The sequence below is a fragment of the Helobdella robusta genome, assembly GCF_000326865.2.
Source record: "Helobdella robusta unplaced genomic scaffold HELROscaffold_31, whole genome shotgun sequence".
NCBI classification, from domain to species: Eukaryota; Metazoa; Annelida; class Clitellata; order Rhynchobdellida; family Glossiphoniidae; genus Helobdella; species Helobdella robusta.
In genome coordinates, this window is record NW_008704544.1 from 645,073 (window position 1) to 664,731 (window position 19,659).

Sequence of the window (19,659 nt, forward strand, 5' to 3'; positions counted from 1 at the left end):
AAACGAGTATATAATTTGTTGTAAAGTGTTTGCTAGGGAATAGTGCTACTAAGTTAGTAACTGGTAAAGAGCAACTTGCAGATGTGTACTTTGTGATGATATGGCTAGGCTATGCATTTGCTAGATGGAGCGTTGAAGCCCAAAAAGAAACAATTAGTTGTCGTAAAACAGTCGTGAATATTTGTCAATTTCTCATCTATGTTATGTTTTCACGCATGAAGTTGTTTGTCTGTTTGTTTGTTTGCTTGCTTGCTTGTCTGTCTGTTCATTTGTTTGTTTGTTCTCATTCTTATACGAGTCATTCACCGGTTTTGAAAACTTATATTTCAGTGCAAAGACGCCCCCTACACGTCATTAAAAATGCGCTCAATTTTTCGTATACAAAAAAAAATTGAGAGGCGAAAACATTGACACCTACCATATGCACATGCACGTTCTCAAAAAAACAAATCAACAACAACAACAACATCAACAACAACAACAACATCATCAACAACAACAACAACATCATCAACAACAGCATCATCAACAACAACATCAACAACGACAAAAAAACAACAATTAACGTAATAAAATCTGCTAAACTATCAACACAAATGCATACATACCTACGTACATACATCCATCCATACATATATACATACATACATACATACATACATACATACATATATACATACATACATACATACAAACATACATACATACAGACATACACACACACACATACAAGCGTACACACCCTTCTTTATACACAGGGGGCTTTAAATCATATTCCTGGTCCAGTGCAAGCGAAGAATGGTCATCGCCTTTAGGTTTGTGTACGTGTTTTGTGGGTGTATGTGTGTTTGTTTGTGCGTATGTGTGTATGTGTGAATACGTTTGCATATCTGCAAATATTTACGCTTTTTAGGAAGTTAAATTAAGTGCGAACATTCATTTGTGTGTGGCGTGTGTATGGTTAGTTATGTATGTATGAATCTTGTATGTACGAATGTATGTATTTTTTTTTGTATGTATGTATGTATGTATTAAGAATGTATGTATTATGTATGTATGTTTATGTGCATGTATGTACGTACGTTCGTATGTTTGTGAGTATATTTTAATATTAGACTTCAAGCTGATAGAAACATAACAACAATAACATCAACAATAAACAACATCATCATCATCAACAACAACATCATCAACAACAACAACAACATCAACAACAACACCAACAACAACAACAAACACCAACAACAGCAACAACAACATCTACACAGGCATCTTGTTCGTATCAGCCATTGGAGTTAGTCTCGGGCTTGTAATAGGGGTCTCGCTACTATTCATCGTCGTCGTCTGTTTAAAACGGTTTCAACATAATTTTTTAAAATTTCTTTTATATTTATTGTTATTATTGTTATTATTTTTATTACTATTATTATTACCACCATCGTCGTTATCGTCTTCATCATTATTTCCAGCCACTTTTTAATTTATTAATTTATTCACGCAGCTACAGAGTCCCGCCCCCTCCGTCATCGTTACGTCATCCAGCTGTCAGCTACGATCCGGCTAACCAATTGGAAGACATATATCAACATCATTACCACCATCAACATCTTCAGCAGCAGCAGCAGCAGCAGTCGCAGCTTGATAGTCCGCTCTTTAGCAATCAGCTGATCTCACATCAGACGGCTTTCAACCAATCGGCTAACGGGGCAGATTATGGTCCGGCCAATAGTTTAATGTCTTTCAAACAAGCCCTGCCTACCTCGAAATTTGAAATGATTCCTATGGTCTGCTTTTTTTTAATGTTTAACGATTATTAATTATTTAATCAAAATAATTGTAGCTAAAAATTTTTGTTTGAAACATTTTTTTAAATATTAGTAATTAATTGAGAAAAAAAATATTAAAACCATCAAAAAAGACTGCAACAATGAAAACGTTTCCCGCGCCATCCTCTGCAAATATGACGTCACAACATTCACCGATGACGACAACAAAAATGGCAAACAACAACAACAACAACAACAACAGCAACAACAACAGCAGCAGCAGCGGCAAGCAGATACATTGCAGCTGCGATCTCGACGTCATAGCTTCCATCAATGACGTCATACCGAATTGCCGCCATTTTGAATCCTGGGGTGAGATCGAGTTAGCGGATAAGGCCAACCTAACCAATAAGAACATCGCTAAGATCGTGACGTCATACGATCATATATCCGTTACCTGATTGGTTGATTTTGAATGGTTGGGCGTTGGGTTTTTGTTTTGTCGGTGAGTTTTTCAGTTGACTGCTAACTTAATTTTGAAGTGAATGGCTGGTTGATTGATCGATTGACTGATTGGTCAACTTATTGATAGGTTGATTGATTGATTGATTGTATGATTAATTGATTGATTGATTTATTTATTTATTTGTTTAGTAACTAGAAAGTATATATTAGCCACGTAATTAATATGAATTTAATACGAAGGGACCATCATCATGACGACACTTGTGAAATTTTACACCAGACAATCTCACGTAAACATTTCTGTCAATCATTCGATATATCAAACATTCGTTATAATCAGCCCATTCCGTATAACGAACATTCACGTTTGTCGATGTTCGTTATAAACAAGCAACTGCTCAACGACTTACTAATTTATAGAAAATAATTTGTTTTTAATGTTTTAATCGTTCAATAATAATTTTCATATTCGAAATTTTTGTTCCGAACAAAATTATTGGAATTATAATATTGATATAATTAATAATATTCTTATTATTAATAATATTATTATTATTATTATTATAATTATTTATTCATTCAGCTATTAACATGTTGTTTGTAAATCCGTTTGTATAGTGAATTTGTATTTTTAAAGTCATGTAGGAATGTATGTGTGTGTGTGTATGTGTGTGTGTGCGTGTGTCTGTGTGTGTGTGTGTGTGTGTGTGTGTGTGTGTGTGTGTGTGTGTGCTAAATCCTGAGTTGATTTTTTTTCAAAGTTTTGTTAAAATTACTCTATAATAAAAACGAATGATAGAATTTTATTCAATAGTAATATATATATTCGTACAGATATACACACATACATTCAAACATACATTCATACATACACACACACACAACCACACACACGTGCATACACACACACACGTGCATACACACACATACACCTACATACATATACACATACCTAATTATACATTGTTGGAGTAATTGTTCCGAAATTTTTGAAATTTATAAATAAAAATGAACATCAACAGAGTTAAAAAAAAGAGAATATAATTAAAAGAGAAATCGTTGAATACAACACAACAGCAGTGCAAAGTAATAATGATGACAATATAAATATATGTAAAAAACACTATGTGGCAAGATAATGTAGATTTTGTATATGTGTCTACAAACATACATACATACATGCATGCATGCATACATACATAAATACATACATACATGCGTACACACATACATACGTAGATACATACACACACACACACAAACACAAACACATATACATACAAACATGCGTAATATAGGCAAGATGTGGATGAAAAAATACCCAGTATATTTTATGAAAAATAAAAATGTATATCTAATACTTATTGTAATATATATATATATATATATATATATATATATATATATATAGAAAGAGAAAAAGGAAGAGAGAATGAGAGAGAAAGAGAAAGAAAGAGAGAGAGAGAATAACATTGATATAAAATAAATAAAAACCGATTCTTTCGTGTTTTCAACATTCAATTTTCATTTTCTCGTTATTCGTTGATAATAACGATAATATCAACAGGTATATTATTGATAATATTATTGTTGTTATTATCATCGTCGTTATTATTATTATTATTATTACTAGAACTTCTACAAATACTACGACTACAAAAATTTACGTAAATCATACAACACGAAAAGAGACAACGAAACTCATGACCAACTGTTAGCAGGGAAGAACGGATAGAATTAAATCAAACAAGATTAGAATCTAACAAACAAACGAACAAACTTACAATCATACATACATCGAACGAGCGAACGAACGTACGTGATGAACGTTTATCATAACGAAATTGAAAAAAAAAACACTTAAAGACTTTTCTAATTCACGAATTTTTGATGAAATTCTCTTTGAAATGTATGAATGAATGATTGAATGAATGAATGAATGAATGAATGAATGAATGAATGAACGAACGAACGAACGAACGAATGAATGAACAAATGACAAACTTAACGAGCGAATAAAACAACATAAGGATGAACAACTAAAATATAAACATAATTTATGACCAGACTGTTATTTTTATTGGAACTACGAAATCACGAACATATCATTATAATTACAACTAATGAATCGAATTTGAAAGAAAAAAAGATTTAGAATCACAGTTTTTATAAGTATATGTGTGTGTAACTGTGAATATGTGTGTATATATGTGTGTGAGTGTGTATTTGTGTGAGTGATTAAGCGCATATATTTGTGCATGTGTACTTAATCAAAATTTGTATGTATGTACATATTTATTTCATTTTTCAACGGTAGCAAATAATACAACTTTGATACAAATAAATGAATTTTCGCAAATGTTGAAAGTAGTAATTCGAATACCATTCACCTTGGAAAAATTACTGAAAGAATTTACTGAAAGTATTCAGGTACTACTTCTGCTAAATTTTTTATTACTATTTATAATGTCATATCTAGTGGCGACAAATCAGAATAACATGTCCCCTACATGTTATACAAACCAAAAGTTACAATTTTCTACTAACAAACTCGAATCAAATCTAGATACAAATGTATCTAGATACATATTGTATCTAGATACAAATCTAGATAAAATACACGGACACATACACACATAACCGCACACACTTGTACACACACAAACATTCTCATACATATGCATACACACACATACAAATATATACATATTTTTCTTTATACATACACACGCATGCAGACGTTGTGTCTGCTGTAACGCACGTGAAAAAAAGCACGTACGTAGAGATACATTTTCGCGTGTTAATATATTTTGTATTTTTGACCGATCTGCTGTACGATGACATCATTGTTATAATAAGCTTCATTTCCGCCTTCTTCATCGTCATCATCTTCTACGATGTCGTCATCATCGTTAATGAGGAGGGCGGAAAATTTATTGCTGGCTGGGTTTGTTGTTGATGTTGTTGTTGATGTAAGCGAGGGTTGTTGTTGTTGCTGTTGTTGTTGTTGTTGTGAGGAAAGTAACGATATTGTTGTTATCTTCGAATACTTGCTTTTCGTTTTAGGCTTGTTTGTCTTCATTACGCTGATACTTTTGTTATTGTTGTTAATGTTGTTGTTAGTGTTTTTAATATTGTTATTTACGTTGTTGTTGTTGTTGTTTAGTCGGTAACTAGTCGAATCGAATGTGTTGTTCGCGAGGTTCGTATAAATGACGTCATTGTTGACGTCATCGCTCGGAAGGAAATTGCTGCTGTTGTGTTTGTGACTGATTTTGTTGGTGCTGTTGATGACGTTGCTGTGAGCGTAAATGTTATGTGAATTGTAGAGGACATTAATGTTTTGAGCTGCACTGCTAGCATTACACTGACCCATGTGTTGAGATTTTGGTCTTGTACGACCATGTTGATGCAGTTGTGGCTGTAGTTGTGGCTGTAAAAACGGTGGTTGTTGTAGTTGTGGCTGTAAAAACTGTGATTGTTGTAGTTGTGGTTGTAGTTGTGATTGTGAAAACTGTGATTGTTGTAGTTGTGGTTGTTGTTGGGATTGTGAAAACTGTGATTGTTGTAGTTGCGGCTGTTGTTGTAATGAAATTTGTTGTTGTTGTTGTTGGTTTTCAGTAGATGCAACAGAAATATCAGAAAGTGAGGCCACTTTGCTATAATAATCGTTAGACGGCGACTGAGTTCGAAATGTTGACGACTGGATGTTGTTGCTGTTGTTGTTGTTGTTGTTGCAGTTTGAAACTTTGTTGGGCGATAGGCTGATGAAGCTGCTGTTATTAAGTTCATGATAAACTGCGTTTGATGGCGTGTAGCTGCATGCAATGTAGGCAGGTTGTAGTGGTTGCTGAGACTGTTGCTGATACGATTTTAGTTGCGGGAACTGTTGCGATGGTAATTGATGTTGCTGCAGTAATTGTTGCGGCTGTTGTGGTTGCAATTGTTGCTGAAGCCAATAATTTTGTTGATTAATGGGTGGTGTGATGTTGTTGTCAACATTTTGAAAAGTGTTGTCGTGCGTTGTTGTTGCTGACGATTTGTTAGTCGATGCCGTCGATGAGTTTGTCGCTGTCGTCGTTGTGGCCACGTTCATTGTGGCAGCCGCTAAGTTTACAATTCCTTGTGAAAGAATTATTTCTTTCGAATAGATAAAATGAATCAAAGTTCATGCTGTTTTCAAAATTTCAAATGAAAAAAAATTCACAAAGAAATTTGAAGAATGAAAAATAATACATGTATAAAAAGTAATCCTTCACAAAACGACTTAACTACCATTAAACTATAGTTCAATTCCTGAACATTCATAATATATCTTTAATTAAAGAAATTAAATTAGGAAACGTATTAAAATGATTCACCTTTAACTTGCGTATTGCAAACCACATTATTGAAATGTTGTTGTTGTTGTTGTAGTTGTTGCTTCTGGTCGTTTACACATGCTAGCGACGTATTATTAATCTGGCAGATGTTTTTGTTGTTGTTGTTGTTGCTGCTGTTGTTGTTGTTGCAGCTGCTGAAACTGTTAAGACCTGCCATTTTATTTTGAAGTTTTGTAAGTTCAGTTGGTGACGTTTGTTTTTGCTGTTGCTTTTTTTTATTTTTCTTCTTCCTCCTCCAGACAAACAACACAACGCAGGCGATAAACAACAACAACAACAGACCAAACAACACCCCGACGCCCACCAGCGTCCAATGATTGCCACCATCGCTACTACTTGCGCCACTAACGCCACCACTGTTTGTGGTCTCGTAGCGAAAGTGTGGTGAATGATTGTGGTAGTAGTCGTCGTGGCTGCTGTGGCTATTGTCGTCGTCGTCGCGATTGAAGTTGGGAAAGTTTTTCGGCAGGATTGGTGGCATGTTACTCGCTGGTGAGAGGAAGATTTTTTCATGTTTAGAATTTTTACAAGTGTTAGAAAGGTAGATGAAAGCGTTTAAAACATTTAAATGACAACAACATCGTCAACAAATGGCAACAACATCAACAAACGACAACAAACAACATACAACAACATACAACAACAACATCAACAAACAAAATACTACAACAACATCATCAACAACATCAACAAACAACATCAACAAACAACATCAACACCAGCCAACCTGGAAACGTCTGTTCGATCATCCCGTTACTATGGTTACTGACCACAACTCCCTTCCTGGCGTAGGACTGCACGTGGATTAGGTATGACGTCATGGGGTACAAATTATTCAAAACGGTATCTTGAATCCTATTGGATGTGACGGTCACACGTTTCAAACTTTTCGTCCTATCGTTGCTGGACGAGTAGGTGACGTAATAGCCGTCAACCAATGAAATTTCAGCGTCCGGAATCTGAAGGCAAAGAGTTTTCCAAGAGATGAAAATAAAATAGACAAAAGAAACAACTTGAAATGGGTAAATCCCCAACACACCTGCCATCTGACGAGTATTTCAGAATCCGATATGGCTTTGGCTTCAATGAAGTTAGGACTTGATAAGCTATGCTGGGGGCGCGCGTCCAAATATATCTCCACAGATGGCGAGCTGGTCACGTGTCGACCGTCACTAAATATGGCCTTTACCTTGAAAACGTATGCCCTGTCTTGAGTGTTATGTAATTGATTATGATAATGTTATATATTCATCCCGAACGCGTAGGCCTAGGTTGTTATAATAATGGAATAAATTATGTTAATTATTATCATTCGTCGTGCCGGTAATGTGATAGGTATGATGAACAAAGCATCAAATTTACCATCACCATCATCATCGTCGTCGTCGTCATCAACACTTTTTTAAAGTTCTTATTAATAATATTATTATATCTGCAAGATATATATATCATAGAGTACGATCGAAAAAATTCCCCGAAATCATTTTCCTCCAATAATTTTTATATTCTTTCATCTCCCTCTATCAATCCATCATCGAATCAATCATCCAATCGATCGATCAATCATCTAATCAATCAGTCATCTAATCAATCAATAAATCAGTCAATCAATCATTTAATGGATGAATCAATCAATCATCTTATAAATCAATCGATCAATCACCAGCTGACCTGACCTAATTTCAATCTTTTCACATCGAACGACCTAGATTCGCCGCTGATGACGTCATCGATCGTCACCCAGACTGGCGACCTGTCAATCAAATCTTTATACAAGACCTTAAACATCGATAATGTCGGCAAACTAGCTCCTCCCACCGACCAATCGGAGATCTCCTTTTTGGGAAACTTCCAACTCACCGTCACCGAAGTTTCACTCGTTCGCAATGTTAGTGGTTTGCCCATGAACTGTACGTAAACTGTTATAAAAATATCATAATTTTTTCGGTTATTATTATTATTATTATTGTTATTATTATTATTATTATTATTATTAACATCATCATCAACATCGTCATCTTTATTATTGTTCACCTTCATCATCGTCGTCGTGATTTCTATTGTAATCCGTCATCTCGGCACGTGACTTCTTGGAATAAAAGTCATCATCATCGTCGTCGTTGTCATCATCATCATGAACATCATCATCGTCATCAGGACTGTCATAGTTATCATCATTTGAGCCGGGCGCGTTTTCAATCTTTTTCCCATCTTCATAGTACTCTTCGTCGAAATTGTTTCTATGCAATGTTGTTGTTGTTGCTGCTGTGTTGTTGTTGTTGTTTATATTGATCAGAGATTTTTTATTAAAACCTTTGTTGTCATTGTCAATGTTATTATTATTATTATTATTTCTGTTGTTGCCGCTTCGGACGAGTTCAGTATTTCGATTCTTATCTTCATTCTTTTTATTCCTACCAGCCTGAGAACTTGAATGCTGTTGCTGTTGTTGTAGCTGCTGCTGTAGCTGCTGGTTTTTTCGCTGCTGTTGTTTAGCATTCTTAGTACTGGGTAGTACAGTAAGTAGAGCGGAGCTTTGCACGGAGGCTACTGAATTTGTCACGAAACATTGGTATATGCCCTGGGAGGTGCGCTTGCTCAGGTTGGATAGAGTCAGCGAGTTATCTGTGTGTGTGTGTTTGTGCGTGTGTGTGTGTTTGTGCGTGTGTGTGTTTGTATGTGTGTGTTTGTGTGTGTGCATTAATCATTGAAATAATATTCTAAATTCATTTTACTATACATTGATTTGTTTTATACAAATAAATAAACATAACAGACATACCAATGCTAAAAGTAATTGCTCAGCCAACAACAACAACAACAACAACAACGAATACAACAACAACAACAACCACAACCACACCAACAACAACAGCACTACAACTTCATCTACTTCATCCCAAAACTTACTTCTGACGACGACAAACGGACCACCGCTGCCACTAACGACCACACCGTTGTGATACCACGTGACCTGTGGCTTAGGGTCGGTCTGGTATTTGTATTTACAGGTAAAAATTGTGGTGCCACCGGCTTGTTCGCTCCTGTCCACCAGCCACTGCTCTAGCACTGGCGGCTGCAGTACCTCTAGTTCAGTTACCGCCTCGAGTGGTTGAGATTTGTGGGATGTGGTAAGTGTGGCTACTGCTGTGCGGTTACTGCGACAGATGTAGGAGCCCGAGTCGCTCGGCTGCAGTTTCGTTATTAGTAAGTTGCCTGTTTGTCGGTTAGGAGAGTGGTGAATGTTTTTATTGGTGATATATGTTAATGAGGTCGATGGATGGCGAATTATGTAAATCTTTCCACCAAAATTGAGGCTAATAATTAACATATTTATGGATATGAATAAGAATTTATGAATGTGAATGAATTTATGCTAATGAATGTCAATAAAATCAATATTTTGATAATAATTATTATTAATTAATCTTTTTATTATTGAAAAATTCAACCTAAGAATGTGTAATCTAACCAAATATCTGGAAGGTCTTTCCAGCCGATAAAAACCCACCGTACTTCTCCCATTCTATACCAGATACCGGCCAACCTGTCACAAAAAATGTGCTTGTGTGCGTGTGTACGTGCGTGTGTATGTGTGTGCGTGTGTGCGTGTGTATGTGTGTACATGTATAACAGTCTTATCATTAACATCATCATCAGCAGCAGCTAAGTCACTCAATCGTCTTCATCATCTTCATCCATATAATAATCATCATCATCATCATCCCTATAATCATCATCATAATCATTATTATTATTATTATTTTATTATTTTTATTATTGTTATTGTGATGCGGTACTTTCGATGGCACATTGCAGCGTCACATTTCCTCCTTGGTTCGCCACCAGTCTTTCCGGTGGTTTGATGACGAAACGCGGATGCAACGATGACGTCATCACTGACGATGATGACGATGAGGAGGAAGATAGCGGTGAAGGTGGAAAGTCTGAAATGAAATTGGAAAAAAAGGTGTTTTTACAATTAAAACTTTTAAATTAGGCGTTTTAATTTTTGTATATTTATGTGTGTTTTTATGTGTGTGTACGTAGTTATGTATCGTCTCGTTTCGTCTCGTAGAAAATATTTCAAAGGTGTTAATTTTTAAACGAAACGAAATAGTGTAACAGTATCAAATTTTATGTTTAACTAAAACTTGAACTATCCAAATCATACGGAGTTTTATGCTGACACCCGCTTACTTCAATGCATAAAACACGACTCGTCTGCATTCCATTTTGTGTTATTACACACACATACACGCACACACACACACGCACGCATACACAGACATATGTACACACATAAACACACATAAACATTAATGTACACTTATATACACACATTTATACACGTATATATAAACATGCTCAAACATGAAGAGATAAATACACTGGCACGCAGGCATAGAGAAAAACACATACTGACATAGTTACAGATATCCATGCGCAAATGTAGACAAACGCATACATACAGGCAGACAAACTAACAGACAAACGTCTCCCAAATAAAAGTTATAATTCTGATTGAAAACACGTGAATTATTATTTATGCATGTGTGAACCAGCGCACATGCGTTCGTGTGTGTGCGTGTGTGTTTGTGTGTTTCCAAAACATCTGTGAACGTTTTCCCATGTGCAAATATGATTCTGTGAAAATGCGAACGTGTTTTATACACGCATGTATGATTTTATTGTATATGCATGTGTGTGTGTGTGTGTGTGTGTGTGTGTGTGTGTGCGTGAGAGAGAGAGAGAGAAAGAGAGTGTGTGTGTGAAAAAAGAAAGTGTGTATGTGTGTTAGAGTGTGTGTAAGACAGAAGGAGTGTGTTTGCTTATATGTGTGTGTGTGTATGTACGTGTTTTGACGCCAGGCTTTTGACGATGTGCTGTATTCGAGTCTGGTTGTGTCAAATAACAACTTTTATACACCTGCCAATTCATTGAATGGTGGAATTGTGAGGATACAAGGAAAGGAGTTACTATTTCTGCAAAAAAATGCTTCAACCGCAGTACAAACTAAACTACAGCTAGACTAATGATTTACTCATTGAAACGCAACTACTGCGAAACAATTGCATTCATATAACTAAAATATGTGAAGTAATAGTGGTAGTAGTGGTAGAAGTAGTTGTAGTAGCAGTAGTTGTAGTAGTAGTAGTAGCAGTATTATTATTATTATTATTATTGTTATTATTATTATTATTAGTAGTAGTAGTAAATCGAATTATAAAAAATATCTTACTGCTAACATTTCTAATTCTTTTGCTCTATTTGAATGTTACCCCTATGAAATTGTTGATATTGTTTAAAATTTTAAAAATTCTTATAGTTACGGGGATGATTGTATTTCAAATTTTTTATTAAAAAAGATTGTTTATAGTATTTTAATACCACTACATTATTTAATTAATTTATCTTTAAAAAATGGTCATTTTCCTAAATGTCTGAAAATTTCTAAGGTACTGCCACTATACAAATCAGGTGATCGTCATTCTATTATTAACTATCGTCCCATTTCTGTTATTTCTACCTTGTCTAAATTAATTGAAAAAATTATTCTTAATCGACTTAATAGTTTCTTTCATTGTCATAAAATTATTAGTTCTAACCAGTATGGTTTTCGCAATAAATTATCAACCGAATTTGTAATTGTTGATGTTATTAACTTTGTTTCACTTGCACTCGAATCAAAAAGGTATCCTTTAGGTATCTTTATTGATTTGTGTAAAGCTTTTGATTCTCTTGATCATGGTTTATTAATGTATAAGCTGTATTCATATGGTGTCCGAGGATTGAGTTACGATTGGTTTAATTCATATTTAATTGATCGTTTCCAGTATGTCTGTATTAATGGTTCTAAATCTTTACTGTCTCCTATTAAATTGGGGGTTCCCCAAGGTTCTATCTTGGGTCCATTGCTTTTTAACGTCTATATTAATGATTTTATTAATTCTTCCAATTTATTAAAATTTGTTCTGTTTGCTGATGATACAACCTTACTTTATTCCCATTCTGATCTTAATGAACTTGTCGCTGTTATTAATGATGAATTAAAATTTGTTTATGACTGGGTTGTTTCTAATAATTTACGTATTAATTTAGACAAAACATGTTTTATTTTATTCGGACCTAAGATCAGGACCGATATTGTATCACCGATTATATATTTAAACAATTCTATGATTAAAAGAGTTGATTCTACCAAGTTGTTAGGTATTGTTATTTCTTCTAACTTGTGTTGGTTATCTCATATCAAATATATATCTGGCAAATTATCCAAAAATTTGGGTCTTATATATAGGTTAAGGTTTAAATTTCCTAAATCTATTGTATCAACCCTTTATAACTCCTTAATTTTACCATATTTGACTTATTGTATTTCCATTTGGGGTTGTGCTTCTAAATCTAGTCTTCATGTTCTAACTCTAGCTCAAAATTTTTTTATTCGTATATTGTTTAAATTGAATCGCTTTGATCATGTTAGTGCTGATAATTATAAAATTGCTAACATTCTAAATATAAATCAGTTACATATTTTGCATTTATTACTTCTATTTTTTAAAATATTTAAATTAAATTATTGTCAATCTCTTTATGATTAATTAGCATTGTATAAGAATACTAGACAAATTTCGTTGCGTTTTATTCCTGATTTTTATTTTCCCAATTGTAGGTCTAACTTCTTTCTTAATTCTACCTTGTCTATTTCTATGAGTCTTTGGAACGTGCTGCCTGTTGATGCAAGGGAATGTTCTTCTCTGGGTCCTTTTCGATCATCAATTAATCAACTAATTTTGCTTAATAATTTCACTTATATTAAATAAATATTAAATAAATTATATATATATATATATACCATCATCTCTCTAAATAATCTTTTCTTTATTGATTTTTTGTCTTTTTTTTGTTTTACGAAACAATATTTTTTTTTTTTTGGACATTATGAACAAATTTTGTTTTATTAATTAGTTAAATTAACAATTGAATAGAATAATTTTTGTTAGTTAAGTTGCCGCACAAGCCCTTTGGGCTTCTGGTTTTACTTTAAATAAATAAATAAATTAATTAATTAAATTAATTAATTAATTAGTAGTAGTAGTAGTAGTAGCAGTAGTAGTAGTAGTAGTAGTAGTAGTAGTAGTAGTAGTAATGCAAGAATCTATTCTGCACTTAACCGAAAAAAAACAATTTCAGCCTTATTGCCGTTCTTCATAACTTATTCATAACTTTAAAATATAAGACCTCATGTTTACACACACACACACAAACACACACACACACAAACAAACAAACATTCATACGTACACACACATGCATACCTGCACGCACACACACACACACACACACACACACACACACTCGTATTCAAGTAGCCAAATATTACAAACCACGCAGATAAATACAATAATTAATACACGCCAATACCCGCATGAATACAAAAATACACGCCACACACACACATGCACACACACACGCATACACACACACACACGCATACACACACATACACGACGCAGTAACACACGCGATGCATAGCATAGTTAGTTGGGTATGAAATTATCGATCATATTTTTTTCAATTGTATACGCTTTCCATCACAGGCGCGCTATTACTAATTAAATTAAGCCATCTATACAGTCATTCATTTTTCTTTCTATTTGTCATTTTATTCACTCAATCGTTCTTATATCGAAACGAATCCAAACGGGACGAAACGGATTTTGTATATGGAATCGCTCAATATTTTATCTCTGCTGTCTGTCTGCCCGTCAGTCAAATACGTTCATTTGTTTGCTCTTTTAAAAACCCATTGCTTATATCTTTTAATGATCGATTGTTATGTGTTTATTGATTTGTTGTGAGCTTTTTGGGGTTTCCTATGTAGTTCATTGTTTGTTTCAAGTCAGTTAATGCACCTCGTTTATCCATCTATTCATTCGTTCATTCATCCATTCATTCATTCATCACACCATCATCGAAATTTTCTTTTATTCAAAGAAATGAATCATGTTGCAAATTGTTCATCAAGTCGCATTTTTTTTATCCTTCATTTTTGTATTTGAAAATAAATAAATTAAAACATCGGCTGAAACAAATGGAAAGTAAAATAATGCGGATGAATGAATGATTGATTGATTGATTAATGGAGTTAGTAGACAATTGATTAGTTGAATGAATGAATGGAAGAAAGAACGAACGAACGAGTGAACGAATAAATGAACAATCGAACGAACGAACGGACAACAAAACTAAATAAACGATAACAAACAAAGAAACCAATGAACGAACAAACAGGTGAACTGAAGAACGAATAAATTAACAAACGAACGAACAAACGAATGAACGAACGAACGAACGAATGAATGATCGGATATACGGATGGACCAACCAATGACAAATGATGGCGACCAGGAATTTGAATTAATGGCCATTAAGGTTGTTGTTGTTTGTGCTATCAATTCACTGCATTCTTACGTAACGCCACATGTAACATAACGTAACGCTACTTGTAACTTTACATACAAGTTACACGGATCTTTACATAATGATACTTCAATTATTATACACAATTTATATATATATGTATTTAATATTTAATATATATTTCATTTGCTACTTTGAAGATTGTTCTATTGGTTGACTTCTTAGTAAAAGCAATAACATTAGTAGCAGTAGATGTAGTAGTAGCAGTATTAGAAGTAGTGCAGTAACGGAAGTAGCAGCAGAAGCGACAGTAGTAGTAGTAGTAAAAGCAGCATCAGTAACTTTAGTAGTAGAAGTGGAGTAGAAGTTTACTTTAAAAGATTTTTCTCGTCGTCAAAATTCGCTTGCAAACATTATTATTATTATTCAATCGTCGCATTTTAATTGGATTGCCCCGGCTTCGAACGTAAATTTCTGCTTGTTCCTCTGCTGTTTTTGATTATATCTCTCCATACTTCCTGCTAAATTCTTTTATAACTTTTTTTCGAGATTCGTTTCTGCATCATCATCATCAGACTTTTTTCTTACTTTTATTTTGCCGCAAAAATGTGACCCGCGGCATACCACCGAAGCAGGTACGCGCGAATGCATGTAGACTTGAAGTTTGAAATGCGCGATTTTTTTCATCAGGTTTTCGGTTTTTGTTTTGTTCGTTTGTATGCTGTGGTAGTGTTGTTATTGTTGTTGTTTTGATGTTATTGTGATTGTTTGGTCTTTGTTAGCAGTTTCGTTGTTTATACACCTCTAATGTCTTACTAACGCATATACAGCCAAAAGCAATAACAACGTTGTAAAATTAAAACCCGCATACAAATTTGGAAAATTGAAATGGGCGTCCAACATGACAAACATTTTTTTAGTGGCAGCAGTAGTAGCAGTAGCAGTTGTAGCATTAGCAGTACTACCTGAAATTGTTGTAATAATAATAATAACCATAATAATAATAGTTTTTTTTATTCATATTATGCGATCGTATAGTTGCACCTTCGATTTATAGACAGTTGACTGTTTAAATTATAAGACCTTTCAGCACATAATTGATCAGTTGTTCGTTCTTCCTTACACTTGCATCAACATCTTACACGAATATTTTCCTCTTGTCTATATGTTTTTTTTTCTTTGCCAGAACATTCATCATCGTCGTCATCCTCATCATCATCGTCGTCGTCCTCATCATCATCGTCGTCGTCCTCATCATCATCGTCGTCGTCCTCATCATCATCGTCGTCGTCCTCATCATCATCGTCGTCGTCATCATCACTATTGTCATCATCATTTTTTTCAATTCTTATTAGACTAACACTCCCCTGAGAGTGCTAAATGTATTAAAATATGTAAATACTAACCAGTAATCAAATTACGTTTCGAGTTAATTCACAACTAGTCATCGCAATATATATTTAGTTTATAAATCTCTTACACAAGTTCTTAAATTAGGACCAACCAACCAACCAACCAGCCAACCAGAAAAAATAAGTAAAATAGAGTTGCGGGGTCCTTTCATTTTGTTAGTGTATGTGTGTGATGTGTGGATGTGTGTGTGTATGTGTGTGAGGGTTTGTGTGTGTGTGAGCGTTTGTATGTGTGTGTGTGTGTGTGTGTGTGTGTATGTGTATGTGAGTGTGGGTATATGTATGTGCTTTTTTACATGTTATTATTTTAATACTAAATACAAACATATACATACTTTTACACAAAGACTCATAAATACTTATGCCCATATACCTATACTTACATGTATACAAAATGCATACAAATGTATATACAATCATATGTACACACACCTACATACAAACATTCATTCATACACCCGCATATACAAACTTTTAAACACGTACATAGAAACTTTTAAACACACGTACATACGAAACGAACTTTTGTATACAAGAACATACGTGATGATTCTTGTTGCTTAGAACCTGGTTAACAAGGTGTGATTGATAAATTATATTCGCTTACAATTCATAGTTTGTGTGCGTGTGTGTGTGCATGTGTGCACGCGTTTGAATGTGTGTGAGAGAGTATGTGTGTGTGCTAGCATTATATAATTAGGCATTAAAACATTACTCCAATGTCACCAATTAATCAAGTTGTTTTAAATGCGCAGACAAAACCGACAACAACCACATCAAAAAACTATAATAATAATAATAATTATTATTATTATCATTATTATGATAATAATAATTATGATAATAATAATAATAATAATAATATACATCAACCGCAAAAACAACGTTAATGATAATAAAAAGCAGAAGCGGAAATCATGAAACTGGAAATAATTGAAATAACAAAACCACATGTGTCTGTTTGCGTGCATGTGTGCATGTATGTGTGTATGTATGTGTGTATGTATGTATGTGTGTATGTATGTTTATATGTATGTATGTGTGTATGTATGTTTGTATGTATGTATGTGTGTATGTATGTTTGTATGTATGTATGTGTGTATGTATGTATGTATGTATGTATGTATGTATGTGTGTATGTATGTTTGTATGTATGTATGTGTGTATGTATGTATGTATGTGTGTATGTATGTTTGTATGTGAATAGAAACACCCAAACATACAAATGTTCCCTTATTACGCTCCCTTCAATTTAGTACCATTTCATTGCTTTCCTATTCATAGATGATAACAACAATAAAAATAATAACAATTATTATTATTATTATTATTATTATTATTATTATATTTCTATTATTATTATTATTATTATTATTGTTATTACTATTATAGTTTTATTATTATTTTATTTTATTACATATTATTATTGTAGTAATTGTAGCAGTAGTTTAGTTTGCATGTCTGTGTATTAGAAAATGACGTCACTATTTACGTCACCGCATCATTGTTGTTGGTATTTTGCTGTAGTTATACACATACAAACAGCACACACACACACACACACACACACGCACACACATGCACTCGTACACACGTACCCACACGTACACACGTACCCACACGTACACACACGCACACACACACGTACACTTGACACGTGCACGTACGAAAGTTCGAGTACAGTCGGCGCTCTACAAACAAAAAAGCAAACACGCCTTAAATTCTTAAGCGCTAATTATGCCTTCGTTTAACAAGCATTCGCCAATGGAAGGTGGGGAAAAAATCATAAATGAAAACATCAGGTAGAATTATTTCTTGTTTTACTTCCGTTTACATGCGTGTCTACGCGCGTATGTATGTGTGCGTGTATGTATGTATGTGTACGTATGTATGTGTGTGTGTGTACGTATGTATGTGTGTGTGTGTACGTATGTGTGTTCGAGTCAGTGACTATATGCATGTTTGTTTGTGTACGTTTGTGTAGTCGTGTATAAATGAGTCTATGTGCGTGAATGTGCGTGGCTGTAAATTTTTTTCGATTTATTCAGGCGTGTTGGTATGCATGTTAGCTATTTATTTTGGTATGTGTGTGTGTATGTATGTATGTATGTTCGTATGTGTGTATGCCGCTATTTTGTTTGTTTTCCTTTACAAATTACTCAAGTTAAACTCTCATAAAACAGTTAACAGATGAAGACGGTAATAAAAATTTAGTTGTTACTACAACTACTACTACTAATACAACAACTACTACTACTACCACTACTACTACTACTACTACTACTACCACTACCACTACTACTACCACTACCACCACTACTACTACTACTACTACTACCACTACCACCGCTACTACTACTACTACTACTACTACTACTACTACTACTACTACTACTATGTTTTTTAACAGCGGTCACAATATCAACCGGGCTTTTTACACTTTAATAAGGAGTTTGTTGATTAGTAACAAAATGATGTCATTCCACGACACATACAGAATAAACAAACAGACAGACAGACAGACAAACATGATACAAACATGCAAACATGATACAGACGTGATACAAACATACATACCAACATGAACGCCTTCCACGGTATTTCGCTACACATCATCCCAAATTATACGCGTTTGGATTTAATTGATTTCCAACACGACAGCAATCAAACACGGCAATCAAAACAATATTATTTTCCTTGTATTTTAGTTAAGTTTCGTTATTTATTATTTCCTATTTATTATTTTATACTTCCAAACATAGGTTACATTGTGTATGTCAAATCCATAACATACACAAACCCACAAAGAACGGTACAACACAACATACACAAACATATAAATACATACATAAATGCATACATATATAATATAATGGATATAAAGGTTAAAAATGAAAGCTATTTTTTTGAAACAATATATCAACATGGTACTAATACAATAATTAAACAAATTTTTTAACTAAAAACAACAACAACAATAATAATATAAATTATAACAATAATAATAACTGTTGTAATAATAGTAATAATAATAATAACAAGGTGATGACAAATAATCTAAATAGTTACAACAGCAACACGTCAGTATGAACTAACTACCAGCAACATGAATAGCAACAACGACGACACAAAAACAACAGCAGCAGCAGTAGTAGCAGCAGCAGTAGCAGCAACAACATCAACAACAACAAAGCAGTGACATCAGCAAAG

General features: G+C 33.9%; 1 protein-coding gene across 1 annotated transcript in view; it reads left to right on the forward strand.

Annotated features, from left to right (window-relative positions):
- Positions 1–1,817, forward strand: part of HELRODRAFT_174842 (hypothetical protein) — a gene marked incomplete at both ends in the record, with an annotated part of 3,874 nt that extends 2,057 nt beyond the window's left edge. The window contains 2 exons of the mRNA XM_009022280.1: positions 1,269–1,356; positions 1,502–1,817. Of these exons, the coding sequence (XP_009020528.1) occupies positions 1,269–1,356; positions 1,502–1,817 (404 nt within the window). The remainder of the gene's footprint in view (positions 1–1,268; positions 1,357–1,501) is intronic.
- Between the last annotated feature and the right edge of the window lie 17,842 nt (positions 1,818–19,659).